General features: G+C 61.7%; 1 protein-coding gene across 1 annotated transcript; it reads left to right on the top strand.

Moving 5' to 3' along the window:
• The first annotated feature begins 55 nt into the window (after nt 1–55).
• PTPA (protein phosphatase 2 phosphatase activator) lies at nt 56–17,773 on the top strand. Its single transcript, XM_054393331.1, has 10 exons — nt 56–80; nt 2,807–2,907; nt 3,978–4,064; nt 8,010–8,135; nt 8,819–8,936; nt 10,189–10,288; nt 11,229–11,353; nt 11,801–11,901; nt 15,488–15,595; nt 17,699–17,773. Exons 1-10 carry the CDS (start codon nt 56–58, stop codon nt 17,771–17,773), a joined length of 966 nt encoding a protein of 321 aa, XP_054249306.1.

Below are 17,773 nucleotides of genomic sequence, written 5' to 3'. Positions count from 1 at the left end.
TGTCCGGAGGTGGGAGGTGAGAGGTGAGGGGTGGCGGCGGCCGGGCTCCGGGAAGATGGCAGAAAGCGAGCGGCGGGCAGGTGAGGGGCCACAGGGCACGGCTGGGCCGAGCGCCGCTCCGGCGCCTTCTGGGCTAGGGGCTGCGCTGGGGTCCCTAGAGGGGTGTCCTCGGGCGCGGGGTGCTGGGCCCGTAGTGCAATGGGGGGGTGTGGGCCTCATGCTACACGGGGTTCCTGGGGCGCAGGGTCGGAACCCCAGGCTGCGGTGGAGCAATGGCAACGAGCGCCCGGGTGCGGGGTGGGGTGAGGTGCGGAAAGGCTTTGCTGAGGGTATCAAGGGCCCTGGAGCCCCCTGACCCTCGGCCGGGCTGGGAGCCCCGGCGGCCCCTCGGCCCCGCTCCGGGCTCCGGCCGTAACCTCCCGGCACGGTCAGGGTCTGGTCCCCGAGGCGGCAAGGGCATGGTTGGTGCTCCCGGAGGGGTCTGCACCTCGCGGCAGGGATCGGGCTCGGGGAGTTCCCGAGTGCGGGTCTGGCGGTTAGGAGTTGGCTGCCGGAGCATTGGGGCTCCCTGGCACCTGCAGCCCCTTGGTCGTGACTCAGTTTCCCCTTGCTGAGATGGGAGCTGTTTCATCTTTTCGCTGATGTATAAAGTCCATCTCTCGGCTGAGTTTGGTTCCCCCTCCCCACACCTGAGGAGTCAGACTGGAAGTGTCTTTTTTGTCCATCACACTCCCAGCCCCTCCTGCTCCTGTCTCAGTCACGTCCCTGAGCCTGGGCTTTTGTTCTTGTATAGCATTGCAACCCTCACACTTCCCTGCTGCCTCCCTGGGGCATCCCTGAGCTCCCCCCGGGAGGAAGTACAGAAAGTGTGACTGAAATGACAGCTGAGGAACAAATGCAGAAAGATGAAACAAGTTCTGTGATGGGACAGAGCTTGGGCTGTTGCCTCGACCCCTGCTCCAGGGCACTGCCCTGGCTGCCTCTCTGCTCTTTCTGCATCATCATTGTGAGAGCTCAGCTCTGGGTTTGCCTCCTCACAGCAGAGCTCTGGAGGGCTCCACTGGGGGTTTGTTTTATGCTCTTTTAAGAGCTGCTCAGTGTGGCACCAGTGAGTGCTGTGAGCAGCTTCCAGAGGAGTGGCTCCGTGTCCTCAGTGTCAGCTCCTCCTGTGCTGTTCCTCTCATCCTCGTGCCTGGAGGTTTTGCTGTGACTCAGACACAGGAATGAGCCCAAGGCTGTTACACCAGGGGCAGGTGAGGAGGCTGTACCTGACCTGTGGTGGGGAGCTGGGAAGGCAGGGAGGTCACTTTCTGAAGTGATGGGACAGGGCTGTGGCACCTCTGCGTGGTCTCTGGGGCTTTGGGCTCCTTTATCACTGCTCTGCCTGCTGCAGGGAGGCTGCTGGAGCTCTGGGCTGGGTTTGCTGTGTCAGTGCAGCTGGTGTCAGGTCTGGGGGGTGCTGGGGAGGCAGTGCCTGAGCTCGCTGTGCTGTGCCAAAGTGCTGCCAGGGCGGCTGGGCTGGGGAAAAGCCTCCAGGTTCTCTGGGATTAGGAAGCTGAGCTGGGTGAGTCCAACAGAATCAGCACCCAGGTCCCTTGGAGGGGCTGCTCCCTGGCCCTCGCCCCTCTCCCTGCCTCTCGCCCCTCTCCCTGCCTCTCGCTCCCCTCCCTGCCTCTCGCTCCCCTCCCTGCCTCTCGCTCCCCTCCCTGCCTCTCGCTCCCCTCCCTGCCTCTCGCCCCCCTCCCTGCCTCTCGCCCCCCTCCCTGCCTCTCGCCCCCCTCCCTGCCTCTCGCCCCCCTCCCTGCCTCTCGCCCCCTCCCTGCCTCTCGCCCCCCTCGCTGCCTCTCGCCCCCCTCGCTGCCTCTCGCTCCCCTCGCTGCCTCTCGCTCCCCTCGCTGCCTCTCGCCCCCCTCCCTGCCTCTCGCTCCCCTCCCTGCCTCTCGCTCCCCTCCCTGCCTCTCGCTCCCCTCCCTGCCTCTCGCTCCCCTCCCTGCCTCTCGCTCCCCTCGCTGCCTCTCGCTCCCCTCGCTGCCTCTCGCTCCCCTCGCTGCCTCTCGCTCCCCTCGCTGCCTCTCGCTCCCCTCGCTGCCTCTCGCTCCCCTCGCTGCCTCTCGCTCCCCTCCCTGCCTCTCGCCACACTTCAGGAGCAAAGCTCAGAGCCCCTCCAGTGCCACAGGTTGCTTCTGCTCCTATGCCCCAGCCCAGACAGCTCCTGAGAGCAGAACTCTGCAGAGTCTGGGGCAGGAGCAGGGCTGGGGCCTTGGCTGGGATCCGGGGAAGAGTCCCTGCAATGCCTTTGTGTGAAATACCCAAGCTGGGGCTCTGCCACCCGGGGCCCTCCCAGAGCTCTGCAGCGATCTTCCAGCCTGCAGCTGTGGCTCCGGGCTGCCATCTGCTGCATGGCTGCAGCTCTGTGTCTACAGGAGGTGTCCCCTTTAGAGAGAGGCAGTTCAGGCTGATCCCTACAAGCAAGACTCAGTGTTCCAGCCCCACCTGAGGCTTGTGGAATCAAACCAGCTGGATGCTGTCATTGTTATCTCCTGGTGCCAGCCTGGCTGCCTGGCTGGGAAATGCAGCTTCAGTGGTGAGAACAAACACTGAGGCCACCTGATGCCACCCTCTGAAGCCTTGCAGTGTCCCCAGGAGTGTACTCTGTAGGGATCAGGCTTGGTGAGGCAATGGCACAGCCTGGGATGGGTTTGTTTGCCCTCTGCCTCCTGAGAAGTGAGTGATTTCCAAAGAGGGAAGACAGAGGATTTCTTCTTCTCCACTGCCTCTATTTTACCTCTCTTTTTTCATCTCCCAGGCACCTCTGAGGAGGAGGCTCCTCCCCTCCAGCAGAGCTTCATGATCCCCAAGAAGGAGATCAATGTGGTTTCCGACATGGCCAAGTGGAAGCGCTCCCAGGTACGGCTCTGGGCAGGCTGCTTGGGGGCTGCAGCCAGGCCTGTTCTGGAGCAGGTTGGGGCAGGCAGAGCAGGTTGGGGCAGGCAGTGGAAGTGAATTCATTTGTGTCTGGAGGGAAACGACCTGGCAGGGAGGAGGGAGTCTGGCAGCCAAATGCTCTGCAAAGGAATGAGGCAGGGAGAGGCCAGGGGCTGAGGATGACCAGAGATGGTCCAGAGGATGACTGCTGCCTCCCAAGAAGCTCAAGGAGGTGCTGGGGACTGTTTCCTGCTGCCTGACCTACACCTGGTACCAGGCCTGGGTTACCCAGGGCTGTGGAATTCAGCTCCTGCTGCCTGGCCCTCTGAAAGCATCAGGCTGGGTCGGTCCCTGGGGTCTTCCCACCTTGCTGTGCTGGAGAGAGCTCTGGAGCCAAGGCTTGAGGTCCTGGAGAATTGTTGTTTGCAGCATGTGTGGAGCTGGTGGAACAGGCAGGTTCTCCCCTCCCTGCCTGTGGGGCTGGGGGTGGCAGCCCAGGCCTGTCCCATCTCTCAGGAGCAAGTTCCCACTTGGTGACTGATACATGAGGCCTGAAGAGAAACTGCAGCTGTATCCAGGTCCCAAGCAGAGCTCTGGGTGCAGCTGAGTCTCTTGTGCTGAAGGCCTTGCTCCTGGCCAGGATTTCTCTGCCAGGCAGGTGGCAGTGTGCCAGTCTGGCAACTTCAAAGTCTTAGAGCTGGGCAGCTGCACTGGGGATGGTGCTCAGCAGAGTGCTGAGGGGCCTGGGCTGTCTCCCACTGCTGCATCCTGCAGGAGCATGGGAGAACAGGAGGAGGAAAGGAGAGATGGCAGAGCAGGCCTGGGAGCAGCAGTGCAGGGGTGGCTGAGCACAGCTGAGGGGCAGGGAGTGAAGGGAAAGATTTGGGGGGCAGCACAAGCGTGGTCTAGCGTTCTGCTCTGTAACTCTGACAGTGCTGCAGGGCTCTCAGTGCCATCTGCACCTGCCCAGAGCAGCAGGCCCTGCTTCCTGGCTGGCTCAGGAGGGCAGAGCTGTGCTGGGCAAGGCTCAGCCTGGCTGTGCTGTGTTGCAGGCGTACGCAGACTACATGGGCTTCATCCTGACACTCAACGAAGGGGTCAGGGGCAAGAAGCTCTCCTGTGAACACAAGGTGTCAGAGGTAGGAGAACACTTTGGATCCCTTTGTTCCTCCTTTCCTGCCTTTTTGTTTTTTTCTGTCTCTGCAGTGGACATCTCCTAGCTTGAGCTGGCAGCTCCTCTGGCAGCTCCTCTGGCAGCCAGGGGCAATAAATGCAGCTGGGCTCTGCTTGGGGATGCAGATGTCAGCCTGCAGGACACAGAGGCTCTGCCTGTGCCTGCTGGATGGGAAACCAAGCAAGTTACAAGTGGACAAGAGCTGCTGGTGCAAAGGAGGGTGTGGAAGGGACCCGTCTGATGCCTGGTTTCAGTCTGGCTTCCAGCAGTGGTGCTGTGAGGATGTGGTGTGGCCTCCTGGCTGCAGGCAAAAGGCTGAGCTCTGTCCCATTGCTGTTCTCCCTCTGACCTCTGGGGGACTTTCTCCTGTCCCTGGCATCCTCACTGCAGCACAGACCTCAGCCCATGCTGTGGCTGAGCTGGGCAAGGTGTGGAAACCCCAAGGGATCTCACTGCAGGGCCAGGGGCAAGGCCCTGGTGGGGCTGTGTGGAGCTGGAGGCAGGTCACTGGCTGGGGCTGTCTCACCAAGGGAGCTGTGGAGACCATTTGGAGCTAGGGGGAAGGGCAGATGTCCCTCACTGGTGCTCCTGCCAGGCCTCAGCCATGCTCACCACTGGCAGGAGGTCCCCCTGGGTGCTGCCATGGCTTGCAGGGCACATGGTGGCCACCAGCCTCACTCTGTGTTGCACACTGCAGAGAGGTTCCTGGGTACATTTTCACTGCTGAAACTCATTCTGGCTGTGCAGGAGAGTTAGGAACAGTCCAGAGGGATCCAGAGTGGGGAACAGTCTGTGTGGCCATAGCTCCATTTGGGGTGGGAAGGCAGCAGAGGTGATCTCTAACCTGGGCATTCATGTCTGAAGCTGGCAGCTTGACTCCAGCCCTCCCTTCCAGGAGGCAGTGTGGGAATGAGGAGCTTGCCTGTGGCTCCTGGTGGGGATCAGGGATAATGAGTCCCTCCCTAGCAGGCTTTGTGTCCACCTTTTGTTCCTCCAGGTCAGCAGAAACTGCTGCCAAAGGCTGTTCTGCCTTTCTGCTGCTGGCTTTCACCTCTGATCTTTGTCCCTGTCAGGATCTCTCTGGTTCCCAACCATTCACAGAGCAGTTCCAGGGAAACAAAACACTGAAAATGAGCAAAAGCAAGGGGGTGGAAGCCCCTTTGCTGCCAGCCCCTCTGAGCTGTCAGCTCTAGCAAAAGCTGCATCCCTGCAGCAGATCTGTCTTGGATGTTTTCCCTGCAGGGTCCCAGTACAAGGGACAAACCAGAGGCAGGATCCTGAGTGCCCAGGCAGTGGCAGGGGCCCTGTCCTGTGTCCCACTCCCCTGGCAGCCAGGAGACCAGCAGCCTGTGGCTGGAGCACAGCTGGAGCATCCCCAGGGGCTCCTTGCTGAGGTTGCCTTTCTCAGGGCTCCTTTGTAGATCAAACTGCTTAGCTCTGCTTTTAAAGGCTCAGCCCCTCGTGGCCTCTGCTTGCATCTCTGCTCTGCTTTCTTCTCCTTTGCTGTTGCTCTTGCTGTGCTTTGTGCCAGCTCCATCTCCCTCCCTGAGCAGTGCTGGGCACCTTCCTCTGGCAGGTGACCTGCTGGAAGCCTTCCTCACCACGGCTGGCTGCTGGTGCTTTGCCAGGGCACAGCAAAAGTGTCTCCTGCTGTGCTCTGCAGGGGCAGCTCTGTGCTTCTAGAGCAGCCAGGGTGGGCCCCAGGCTGGCTGCTGGATCCTTTGGGGGCTGACCCCCTGCTGGGACCTGCTGAGCTTTGCTCTGCTCCTGCTGAAGGATTGTTGGAGCAGTCTGGGGGTTTGCTGGAGGCACCTGACAGGCAGTGATAGCTGAGCTGCTGTTCAGGGCTCCAGTGCAGGCTGTGTGGCAGGAGCCTGTTTGAATGAAGGCTGTGACCTGCCTCCTCCTCCTCCTTCAAGGAGAGCTGCATGGGGGTCCTGCAGCACCTGTCAGGGCTGTGGCTTCCACCCAGGGGAGCAGAGCAGCAAGGGGCAGGTTGCTGCTGGCCAGGGAGGGAGCAGAGGACTGCATGGGGGGAATCTGCCTGGCCCTGCAGCTTGCTCTGCTTGCAGGAGGGAAGTGTGGGAAGCAGAAAATACTCTGATTTTAGCAGCTGCCCCTCTGAGGAGCCCACAGGGGCAGGCTTTGGCTGCCATGGTGCCTTCTCAGCACCTTTGCCTGCCTAGCTCCTGCTCTGGAGAGATGCTGACAGGTCCCTGCTCTACAAGAAGCTCTGTGCTTTGCCTTTGGGACCAGTGGCAGACTCAGGGTCAAGGGGATGCAAAATCAGCACAACGAGGAGATCAGAGGGACCTGGGGGGGAGGCTGCCCTTGCTTTGATCCCTGGGAAGGTAAAGCAAAAATAGAGCTAAAATCCCAGCCAGGCACAACAGGGCTGCAGTGCTGCTGCTGCCTGTTTGCCCTGGGCTCTGCTCTTCCTCCTCCCCTTCCTCCCCTGCTGAGGTCAGCCCTGCATGGACAACTTTCCCCTGCAGGGCAATGGGAAGCTGCCTCCCTCCTTCAGCCACCGCTGTTGGAAGGGCCCCGAGCCCCAGCTGCGGTGCTTCCATTGCTCATTGCTGCAGCAGCTGAGCCCTGCCCGGCCCAGCCCTGCCCGGGGTCAGGCTTTGCAAGCCCTCTGAACCCAGCCAGTGGGGAAGGGGAGGTTGGAGCCTGGCTCCCCAAAGCCCAGGAGCAGATGTGGGGGGAAGGAGCCAGCCCTTGCCCAGCGTTTGTGCTGGCAGCACCCAGCCCTGGCAGGGAGGGCTCCGGGGTGCGGTGCCACAGGTACCTCACCAGCACCTGCCAGGTCCTGAGTGCAGCTCAGTGCTGGGCACACTGGTGCCTAACTGGAGGGGCATGCAGCAGCTGGGAAGGGGCAGAGCAGGGCCAGAGCTGGCACAGAGAGGGTCACACTGCCCCAACCCCCCCCAGATCTGGAGCACTGGTGTGTGAGTCTGCAGCCTCCCCAGGGCACTCTCAGCTTCTGTCCCTCCTCGTCCCTTGGCACTTGGATCTTTCATGTTCCTGGCGTGCTCAGGTCTTGTCCTCTATGCCAGGCCCTCACCTGGCCCTGTGGGTGAGGGGCTTCCTGCCCTGCTGATCCCCCTGCCTGCAGGCTGACCCCACTGTGTCCTCAGCATGGCACCAGGGAGCTGCTGTCCATGGGGGCTGTCTGCCAGGAGAGCCTCAGGGGAGCAGTCTGCAGCAGGGTCAGCAGCGGAGGGGCTCTGCCATGCCCAACCCTCTGCCCACCCCCTGCCAGTGGCACTTCAAGGGCTGGAAACTTGCTGGGCTTGGCTGTTTGCTGCCAGCAGGAGCTGAGGAGTTGAAGACCAGCCCAGGAGACCTCCAGCTTCACAGGCTTGGTGCCTCCAGCAAAGTCAAACCAGCACTGCCTGTGCTGTCCTCTGCCCCCTTGAAGCAGGAATCCCCTCTGGAGCCCCAGGAGCCTGCCTTGCCCGGGGCCTGCCCAGCTGCACGGCTGCTAGGAGGAGCCCAGAGCCCCTGGCAGGCCTGGCTGGCTGTGGGCAGAGCCTCCTGCAGCTGCTTGGAGCTGCTCCAAGTGCTGCCCATGGGGTTGCCTCTTGGTGTGTGGGGCATAGCTGTGCCCCTGCTGCTCAGCACAGCCTGAGACATGGTACTGTGCCACCTGCTGCCCCTCTCCTCTCCAGGGCCAGGGCAGTGCCTCCTCCAGCACATCCTAGGCAGGTTCCTCACCTCCTCCTTCCAGCATGGCTCCAGGAGAGGTGGCTCTGGCTTGCAGCTGAATTCAGCTTCTCCTGAAAGGCTGTGGGCAGCTGGGCACCCTTCCTGTCACCTCTGCATGTCAGGGAGGGTTGGCACATCCCTGGGCAGAGGTGCTGCAGGCTGAGGCACTGCTGTGCCTGGTGTGACCTTTTCCCTGCAGGCCATTGAGAAGCTGCTGGCTCTGCTCAACACCCTGGACAGGTGGATTGATGAGACCCCCCCTGTGGACCAGCCCTCACGTTTTGGGAACAAGGCCTTCAGGACCTGGTATGCCAGGCTGGACCAGGTGAGCTGCAGGGGGGCACCATGCCCAGGGGACCAGCAGAGGGGCTGCATGGTGTGTGGCAGCCAACAGCCCCAGGGGAATTGCTCAGATGAGCTGTGAAGGATCCACCTCTGGATGTGCATCACCGAGCCCTGAGCTGCTGCTGTCCCCTCCTCACCTGGGCTGTGCCAATGCTCTTGGCTGGGGCTGCAGGTCCTGGATGAGCCATGAGGGCTCTCCAAGCCCAAGGACAACCTTGCTTTGCAAATGCCCCCTGGGGCTGCCAGTTGATGGTGACACAGAGCCCGAGGCAGGATGTGGAACAGCTCAGCTCTGTCACTTGCCCTGCTCAGAGCTCTGGAGGTGTCTCAGGCACAGTCCCAGCAGCAGTGACCTTGCTGTGGCTCTGCTGCTCCACTAAAGCTCTTATTCTGGAGATACTCAGTGGGTGGCTGGGGTGATGCAGTTGGATGCTGAAGCTGTTCCCCATAGGATGCATGTGGCCAGGGTAGGTGCCAGGCCCAGCTCCCCCTCAGCTGCTGCATCTCTGGAGGTGCCTCCAGCAGGATCCTGCTCCTCTGCCATGCTGGCTCTGGCCGCTGCAGGGGTGCCCCATGGCAGCTCCCACTCTGCAGCAGAGAGTGGCTTGCTCTGGGGGCTGCGACAGACCCACACTCACCCAAGGGGGGGGCTGTGTCTTTCAGGAAGCAGAGAAGTTGGTGGCCACAGTGCTCCCCAAGCAGCTGGCAGCTGCTGCCCCGGAGGTGGCTGTGTACCTGAAGGAGTCTGTGGGGAACTCGACTCGCATCGACTACGGCACAGGTACCCAGGGCCCTCCTGCTGCTCTCCTACAGCTCTCCTTGACACTGCTTTTGGTGCCAGCCTGACACAAACCCTTCCATTCTGGGGCCTCCTCACCCCTGTGTCTAGGGTGGGCTTGGGGAGACCTATGGCCAGGAGCAGGGCTGGGCTGTGACACCCCCATCACATCTCAGCCAAGGAGCTGTGAGCCAAGCTGCAGGAGCTGCCTGGCCAGGTGCAGCATGGAGAAAGTCCTGAAACTGGAACTCAAGTGAGAACCAAGCTCCTGGGCACTGGGAGGTGTCCTGGTGCTCCCTACAAGTGACATCAGTGCCTACAAAGGACTTTGGGAGCTGAAGGCAGAAGGATTTTCCTCCTGTCCTGGGCTACTTGAACCATGTCAGCACCTCAGCAGGCCCTGGGGATTGCAGGATGAAGTAACCACACTGGCTTCACTTAGAGCCAAACCCAGAAGCTTCTCCTGGCCTGCTCTGCCTGCAGGGCAGCTGTGCTCAGCGGCAGGGTGCTGGGGGTGCTTCAGGTGGGCAGGAGGCAGGGCAGGAGGCTGCAGGCTGTGCCGAGGCTGGCAGCAGAGCTGCGGCTGGCTGGCAGCAGGGGGAGATATTGGCCTGGGGAAGGACCCTGCTGCTGCCTGCCTCGGTCCGGCTGGGATCGGCTGGGATGGGCTGGGATCGGGCCCTGCCTCCCCTCCCGGCTGTCCCGGCACAGGGGCTGGCCCATGAGTGCTCTGCCACTGCTGCCCTGCTGCTGCCCCTCCTGCAGTGCTGCCTTCACAAGGGCCATGTCTGCTTTGCTGCTCATGTCCTGTCCCTGCTGCTGGCTGCAGGACCAGGCTGCTGAAGCTCAGCCTGAGGTCCCACTGCCTGCTGGGACAGGTTGTTCCCAGCAGTGTCCTGGGATCTGCCTCCTTCCAGCATGGAGCTGTTTTGGGAGCAGGAGGAAATCTCTTTGCTTGCAGGTGTGAGGTTCTCTCACATCCCCTGTGGTGCTCTACTTCCCATGCTGTGCCAGGCTCCTGGGAAGGGCCCTGCCTTGCTCCCAGCCTGCCTGCAGCTGCTTTTCCTTTGCCCCTCCTGCATGTCTAGAAGCTGGGGACTGCCTGGGGATGGACTATTGCCAGCTCATGGCATTAACAGGGGCAGGGGGCTTGGGGCTGGTGAGGTGGGACTGGCAGTGCTGTGGTGCCCACACCAAGGCTGCCCTGCAGCCCAGGGGCACCAGTGCCAGGTCTCTTCCTGTCTTCTGCCTCCAGGGCACGAAGCTGCCTTTGCAGCCTTCCTGTGCTGCCTGTGCAAGCTGGGGGTGCTGCGCCTGGACGACCAACTGGCCATCGTCTTCAGGGTCTTCAACAGGTGACTGAAGAGGGGGAAAGGGCTGCAGGCCTTGGCTTCTGCAGGTCTGCTCCCTGGCAGTGTCCCCTGCCAGCTGGCTGAGGTGTGAGAAGTGGCTGCCTGTGCCCTGCTGGGTGGCTGTGTCCCTTTCTCCTGCTCACCCCCAACCGCTGGCAGTGAGAAGTGGCCCCAAAGAGTTATCTCCAGGGGGGTGAGCTGGGCAAGTCCAGGGCCTTCTGCAGAGCTGTGAGTGAGGAGGGAGGGGCTGAAGGGCAGAATGGGAAAGCTGGAGACAAATTCAGACCCAGGTGGGAGGCAAACAGCCCTCAGTGGGCTCTCCACTGACCCACTCTAGCTGCCTCCCAGAAGAGGTGACAGCAGCGTGGCTGGCAGGGGCTCCAGTGCCTGCCTGGAACGTCCCTGGAGCTGGGGAGCAGTGCTGAGCTCTGCAGGGCTGTGGGTGAAGTGCAGTGAGCTATGAGCAGAGGATCCACCATTGCTGCAGGCACTGCAAACAGGAGCTCTCTGTAGCTGGCAGCCTCCCCACTGCTCTAGAGGTGCTTCCACAGGAGGGATTGGCAGGGATGGAAGTGGTGGAGTGGCTGTTTGGAGCCCAGGGGTATAACCCCAGCAGTGTCACTGCTCAGTGCCATGGGAATGGTTCCCTTCAGCAGCTTCCAGCTTTCATTTTCCACATGGAAAGCAGAAGCTGCTGTAAGGTGGAAGCTTCCTGAGCTCCTCTGGAAGTTGGAAGGAGAGCAAAGCCTTGGTGCAGACCAAGCAAGCCCCATGCTGGTGTTTGCTCCTCTGGGTGCCAGCAGGCTGCTGCAGATGTCTTCCATGTGCTGTGTTTGGGATCCTGCTTGCAAACTGTGTCCTCCAGAGTGGTTGTTCTTGCCCTCCTGTCAGTGCAGGCAGGAGGAGACCTTCTCTTTACTCCTCCTCCTCCCTTTGCTCTCAGGTACCTCGAAGTGATGCGAAAGCTTCAGAAGACCTACAGGATGGAACCTGCTGGCAGCCAGGGCGTGTGGGGCTTGGATGACTTCCAGTTCCTGCCTTTCATATGGGGCAGCTCCCAGCTGATAGGTACCAACAAACCCTGCTCATGTCCCAGCCTGCCCCTGCCCTGGCTGGCTGGGGCTTGGGTCTGACTGAAATTTAAATGCAGCAGGTCTGTGTCTAATGGTGCAGAAGAGTTTGCTTGGGGGTTGTTTTCTTCCTCAGCTTTGCAGACAGAGCTGGTTGCTGAAGCTGGGGGGCAGGAGGCTTCCTTGGCCACTGCCTCTGTCTCTGTGGCAGTGGTCACAAGCTTTGTATCAGGAGAGTCCTGGCTTTGGTGCTGCCCTGGAGAGCTCACTGGGTGCTCTCCCTGCTGAGGCACTGGAGTGAGAGAGGAGGAGGAAGGGAGCAGCTCTGTGCTGACTGCTGAGGAGCTCTGCTGGGGGGGATCCCACCTCTGGAAGAGGGGCAGGGTGAGAGCTCAGAAGGAGGGTGCCACACAGGTTACTCCCTGCTGTCTCTTATTCTTTCTAGACCATCCCCACCTGGAGCCTCGACACTTCGTTGATGAGAAGGTGGTAAATGAAAACCACAAGGACTTCATGTTCCTGGAGTGCATCCTCTTCATCACAGAGGTGAGGGCTGGAGGGGTTGTCCCCACAGGGCAGTTCTCTTGACATTAGATACTGGACTCAGGCTGTGGTTTTCTCTTCCTGGTTGGTTTGCTTCCCTGGAGCTGTATGGCTGAGCCCCTGTGGCATGTCTGAGGTGCTCTCCTTGCAGGAGGTGAGGCAGAGCTGTTGAGAGAGTCATGTGCCTGAGCCAGAGGGGCTGTGGGTTGCAGCTGGAGGGAGCTGCACCAAGACCAAACAACCTTGGACCATCACTGGGAGCAGTCAGTGGGAGCTGGGCTGGAGAAGTGCACCAGGAAGGTGAGGCAGGAGCTGCAGAACCCCAGGGCTTGCCAAGATAACCTCCTGGGTGCTGCCTGGCAGACCCTGAGCCTCCCCTTGCCTAGGGCTGGCTCCCAAAACCCTGTGCAGCTTGATCCCCTCCATATTTCACCAGAAAAGTTGCCCATTGCATGTTGCCTGATCTGCAGATGGTGTAGAGCAGAGATGGAGCTGAGATTCACCCAGCTGGCAGCACTGCCAGGGCCATGCTTCTGCTCCAGCACTGCAGGGCCCTAGGGTGAGGGACTGGTGGTGTGCAGCTTGTTGCCAGCCATGGGCAGTGCTTCTGAGTGAGGGAGCTGCAGGAGGATGTGGCCATGCTTCTGCTACCCCCATGCTGCAGGACCTGGGCAGGGAGAGCAGAGCCAGAGCCACACCTCTGCTGTGGAGAGGGAGTTGCTGTCCCTGGCAGGGGAGTTGATGGGATGGATTCTGCAGAGTGTGGCTCTTCCCCTTTGTTCTATTTGCTTTCTCCCTCCTCACCTCTCTAGTTCAGTGATTAGATGAGGAAGGAGGCTTCAGAATCTGAGCTTAGCCTTTCCTGTGGGGAATTCTCATCTGAGCCTTGGGCCCAGACCCCAGGAAGAGCTGTGTCAGGTTTGTTGGTGCTTGGCACCTCTTGGGGTTTAACCCTTAATGCAGAGATAAATCCTGCCACGGGCAGCAGAGGCCCTGCCAGAAGAGATCAGGAAAGCAGGAGCCAAGAAGCTGCAGGCAGGGCATAAACCTGCTAAAAGCAGTAAAAAATGCATCCATGGCTGTGTAGGGAAGCAGCATGCAGGGCACAAACAGCACCATGCTGCTTGTGCAGCTCAGTGCTGCTGGAGGCACCCTGCCTGTTGCTCACCCAAGCACTGCTGCTGTCTTGTGAGGCTTTTGCTTTTCAGATGTGGATTTTTTTGCTTTCCAAACGTGGCTTTTCCTCTCCTGGGGAGCCTGGGGAAGGGTCTCACTGCCATGAGAGAGGAGGCTGAGGCAGCTCCAAAATCGACAAACAAAACAGCAGAAAAAAAGATAGAAGGGATTAAAGACTTTAAAAAATGAAGGATATTACTCCTCCCTTCCAAGCTCATCAGCTGGCAGCAGCTCTCCTTTCAGGCTCCTGAACACGTAGCAAACAGCAGCAGCTCCCAGGGTGGCTCTGGAGCATCGCAGCACCACCAGAGCAGGTTTTGTTCTGGCAAGCTCCAAGCCAGGCAGGTTCTTTTCTTCCAGCCCAGAGAGGAGTCTCTGGAGCAGATCTCTTCCCCAGCCCCTGGATGACGTTTCAGGGCTGTGGATGTGCAGTGCTGGGGTTTGCCACCTGCCTGTTGGAAGCTGGTGGTGAGCTGAAGGCCAGGCTGAACCCACCTGCAGCAGCTCTGGGCCGGGACGTTTGGCTCTGGAGCAGAGGAGCTGGCTGGGGCCTGAGCTGTGCCCCTGCCACCACCCTGCCCGCCGCGGGGTGAGGATGAGGAGGGTGAGGATGAGGAGGGTGCGGGAGCGGCTGTGTGCCCACCGCTGGCAGCGGGGGCAGGGCTCTGTGTGGGGGTGCGGCAGGGGGGTGCCAGCTGCACCCCAGCCCCCAGGGCTGGCAGCAGGAATTTCAGCTGCGCTGTTGCGTCGAAACGCGGAGGTAGGGAGAGAGCAGGCGGGGGTCGCCGCCGGCAGCGAGGCAGGGGCGGAGCACGGCCGGAGGAGCCTCACAAAGGCTTCCCGCGGGGCCGCGCCCGGACTCACTTCCTGCCCAAGATGGCGGCCGTGACTCACCGCGCGCGACGTCCCCCGCCGCACCCCTCTCCCCGCGCCGTTTTGCACGCGCCGGGGCCCCGCGGCTTTACCTCGCCCACCCCCGCCCCCTTCAGTGCCTCCCCTGCAGCTGGCCCGCGCTGGGTGCGCAAGGCAGCGGCGGCAGGGGCCGTGCCAGCCTCGCTGGGCAGTGGTGAGAAGTGGTGGTGGCACTGCCAGGGGAGGGTTTGGTGCCCAAAGCTGCCGTGCCAGGGGTGGGGGCTGTGAGCAGCCTGCCCGGTGCTGAGCTCCCTGTGCCCACGGGTGCCAGGTCCTGATGCTCTGCTGTGCTTTCTGTGCCCACCCTCACCCCGGCAGTGCATGGTGGAAGGCAGTGAGGATGCTCAGCCCCCAGCCCCAGAACCACCCAGGGCCAATGGGGCTGCATCGGTGCCCTTCCAGCAACGGGCAGGCCCCCGGACCCATCGCCCCCTGTGCTGCAGCCCCAGGCAGCAGGGGTCTGGGGCTCCCCCCTGCTCTCTGTTTCTTTCCCTGCTTCAGGCTGGTGCCACACAGACCCTGCAGGAGGGCAGCAGTGGTTCCAGAGCAGGTGGCTCAGTGCTGCTGGCACTGGCAGTGGGCAGAGGTAGCTCTGGAGGCTCCAGGCCTCTCCATGCAGGCATGGGGTTAGCTGCTGGAGCCTGCGGGCCAGAGCAGCAGTCCAAGAGATTCCTCTCTCCCCACGCTCCTTTGGAGCCTGAGCTCCGGCCTTGTGGTTTCTGATGTCATGGGAACTTGCTTGCTCAGAGTGGCTGCCTTGTCCTGCCTCTTCTCCCTGAGGGTCTGGTTTTGTTCAGGGAGGAGGAGGAGAGACAACAGCCCAGGGGATCTGTGACTGTCCCTGGCAGCAGCTCCCCCTGCTCTCCCTCCTCCAAACCCTCTCCCTGGGAGGAGGGACACTGAGGATTCAAAGCCATAGAAAACCAAACAGAGAGCATGGGAAGCATCTGCTGCAAGCTGGCAGCTTGGGAGCCGCTTTGGAGAGCAGGACTGGAGCTGCTCCTGCCTCCAGAGCCCTCTGCCAGAGGCAGGTGTGGGGTGGGTAGTGTCCCCCAGGGCTGCTGCCAGCCTGTGGTGCCCTGTGTGCCCAGCGGAGCAGCAGCAGTGGTCAGTGTTGGCTGCTGCTGCCTGCTGCTGTGGATGGGAATGAGTCATTTCCTTGGCAGGCCCAAGGGCTGCACTGGGAGAGCCTACAGTGTGGAGCCAGGCCCTGCTGGGGGGCACAAGGGCTTAGGTGGGGCTCTTACCACAGCCATTCAAGGGAGGTGAGGTGAGGAAGGGGCTGGATTGGGTTGGGGAGGGGGAGCTGGGCTGCCAGGGCTGCAGCGGGAGGCAGCATGGGGAGGGAGGGGTCTGTGTGGGTCACAGGGCTGGGGGGGATGTTGGCTTGGAGACATGTGAGCCTGAGTCACTGCTGAGGCTTGGCTTCCTGGCTGGCCCTGCTGCCCCAGCGCTGCCCCCCAGCCCTGTGCCCCCCCAGCTCTCTGCTCCTCTCTTGCAGATGAAGACGGGTCCCTTTGCTGAGCACTCCAACCAGCTCTGGAACATCAGTGCTGTGCCCTCCTGGTCCAAGGTCAACCAGGGCCTCATCCGCATGTACAAGGCTGAGGTGAGTGCCCCGGGCAGGGGGCCCCAGGCCTCCTCCCCTCCCCTGTACTGTGGGACAGCTCTGCCCTGCTGCTCCTTGGCCTGAGGGCCCAGAGGGTCACAGCTGGTTGCTGCCTTTTGCAGAAGGTGGGTTGGGAGCCCTTGGCAGATCCTTGGCTGGAAGGCTCCTGCCTGGCGTTTGGCCATTTCTTGTCTTCCCACAGTGCAAGTTGCAGGTCTCTAAACTGTGGGGGAGAGCTAACCATGGCCAATGTCTTGACCTGCCCTAGTCCCCATACAGCTGTGTCAGAGAGTCACTAAGGTTGGAGAAGACCTCTAGGATCAAGTCCAGCTGCCAGCCCAGCCCTGCCAGGCTGGAGGCAGTGTAAATCTTACCTCACCTTCCCCGAGCCAGCTGAACACTCCCCACCACCTCCCCTGGCCAGGACCCCTGGCCCTGCCATGGGCCACAGCCAGCTCCCTGCCCTGGCAGCCCTCCACCTGCCCCAGCAGCTTTCCTGTGAGCCCTGACCCGGGGAACTGGGCAGTTCCGGCTCTCCCTTATCTCCTTCCTGCTCAAGCCAGCACTGAGCCTGAGGAAGCAGGACAGGAACTGGGCCTCGGGAGGGAACAGGAATGGCTGCAGGAGGCATCTCTTGCTGGGCAGGACAGCACCATCCTGGCTCTGCGGGCAGGCACTGGCTGTGCCAAGGACACTGCAGGAGCAGGGGTGGTGCTTGAAGGAGCTGACCCTGCCCCCGGGGCTGTGCTCAGGGCAGCCCTGCTGCTGCTGCTGCTGGACCGTGGCAGAGCTCTGCTCGGGCCAGCACAGCAGGGGTTAACTGCGAGCCGGGGCCGGCTCCCTCCCCCAGCCCTTCCTCTGCTCTGCACATCCTGTGTTTGGGTTCCAGGCCACATACCTCTCTAATCTGGAGGTGTCACTCCCAGCCCCGCTGGCTCCTTCCGCCCCCAGCTCAGCTTTCCTCCTCCCAGGCTCCAAAGAGGAGAAGCAGGGCTGGGGTCACACCCCCTGCGCTGCCTGCTCCCCCGGGGGGTGCCCCTGGGCTGCCCCCCCCGGGCCTGCCCCCACTCAGAGCTCTGCCTGCTGGGGAACCTGGAGCTGGAAGCTGCTGTGAGAGCTGGGGGGGTCTGAAGGGAAGCCCCCACCCTGGGGGTGCTGTTAGTGTGAAACGTGGGGCCCCAGAGCCTGCTCTGCTGCTGCCCCATGGCCCTGCCGTGGTGCTTCACCTTGAAGAGTCCTCTGGTTGGAGAAGACCTCAAAGATCAGTCCAGGCATGGAGCAAACCCCACCCTGGCCATCCAAGTGCCATTGGCTTTCCCTCCTCTGCTGTTTGGGTCCTCTCTTGGCATCCCACGTGCTCTGTGGTGGTCACCCCCAGCTCCTGCCCCACATCCATGGCTGGGAGAGCCTGGCAGTGATGTGCCCCCAGGGCAGTGTGCACCCCCACTGGTGACCTGCCCACTGGTGCTGAAACCTCTTCAGCTGGAGCCCATACCAGGCTGGTCTGCCATGGGGCTCCTTGCAGCTCTCTAAGCTGGCATTTCCTGCTGTCAGCATCTGCAGTACTCACTGCTGTCCCCCCTGCCACTGGTGCCAGCACAGCTCCCTCCCAGGCTTCTCTTAAGTGGCTGTGCAGGGGCTGGCAGCAGCTTGGAGCATTGGGGAGCTTTGGAGGTGATGTGCCCTGCTCGTGGCAGGCCTGCCCCTGGTGCCTGGGAATTCAGGGGTGGGAGGTTGGTTGGGGTAGGATCCCATCAGACTATGGTAGCAGAGTCCCTGGTACTTGTCTCTGGAATGAGCTCTGGGCAGCTCCTTGTGGCTCTTCCCTGGGGGTTCTGCAGCTCTCCAGGTGGTGGCAGGGTGAAGCTCTTCAAAGCTGCTGGCACAGACCTGCCACTGCTGCTGCTGCTCCGGGGCTGGGCTTCAGCAAGCAGAGGGCTCTGGCTGCCCGGGAGGAGCTGGGCTGTGGAGCCCCTGGCCTGAAGCCTGGTGGGAATGCAGTGGGAGCCCCAGGCTCACTGCCTCTGACAGGATGCAGCTCTGCTGCTGGTGCCAGGTGGAAGTGTGCCCTGCACTCAGCCCTCTCTCTCTGCCCTCCCGCAGTGCCTGGAGAAGTTTCCTGTGATCCAGCACTTTAAGTTCGGCAGCCTGCTCCCCATCCAGCCCGGCACGTCCTAG

The sequence above is a fragment of the Indicator indicator genome, chromosome 28 (genome assembly GCF_027791375.1).
Source record: "Indicator indicator isolate 239-I01 chromosome 28, UM_Iind_1.1, whole genome shotgun sequence".
In the NCBI taxonomy this organism is placed as follows: Eukaryota; Metazoa; Chordata; class Aves; order Piciformes; family Indicatoridae; genus Indicator; species Indicator indicator.
Note: the sequence above shows the minus strand (reverse complement) of the source record. Positions and strands in the feature narration are given on the sequence as shown.

Coding starts and splice junctions, on each gene's coding strand:
- PTPA (XM_054393331.1), top strand. CDS start 56: ATGGCAGAAAGCGAGCGGCGGGCAG. Junction 81..2,806: donor AGAAAGCGAGCGGCGGGCAG/GTGAGGGGCCAC, acceptor TTCATCTCCCAG/GCACCTCTGAGGAGGAGGCT. Junction 8,937..10,188: donor TCGCATCGACTACGGCACAG/GTACCCAGGGCC, acceptor TTCTGCCTCCAG/GGCACGAAGCTGCCTTTGCA.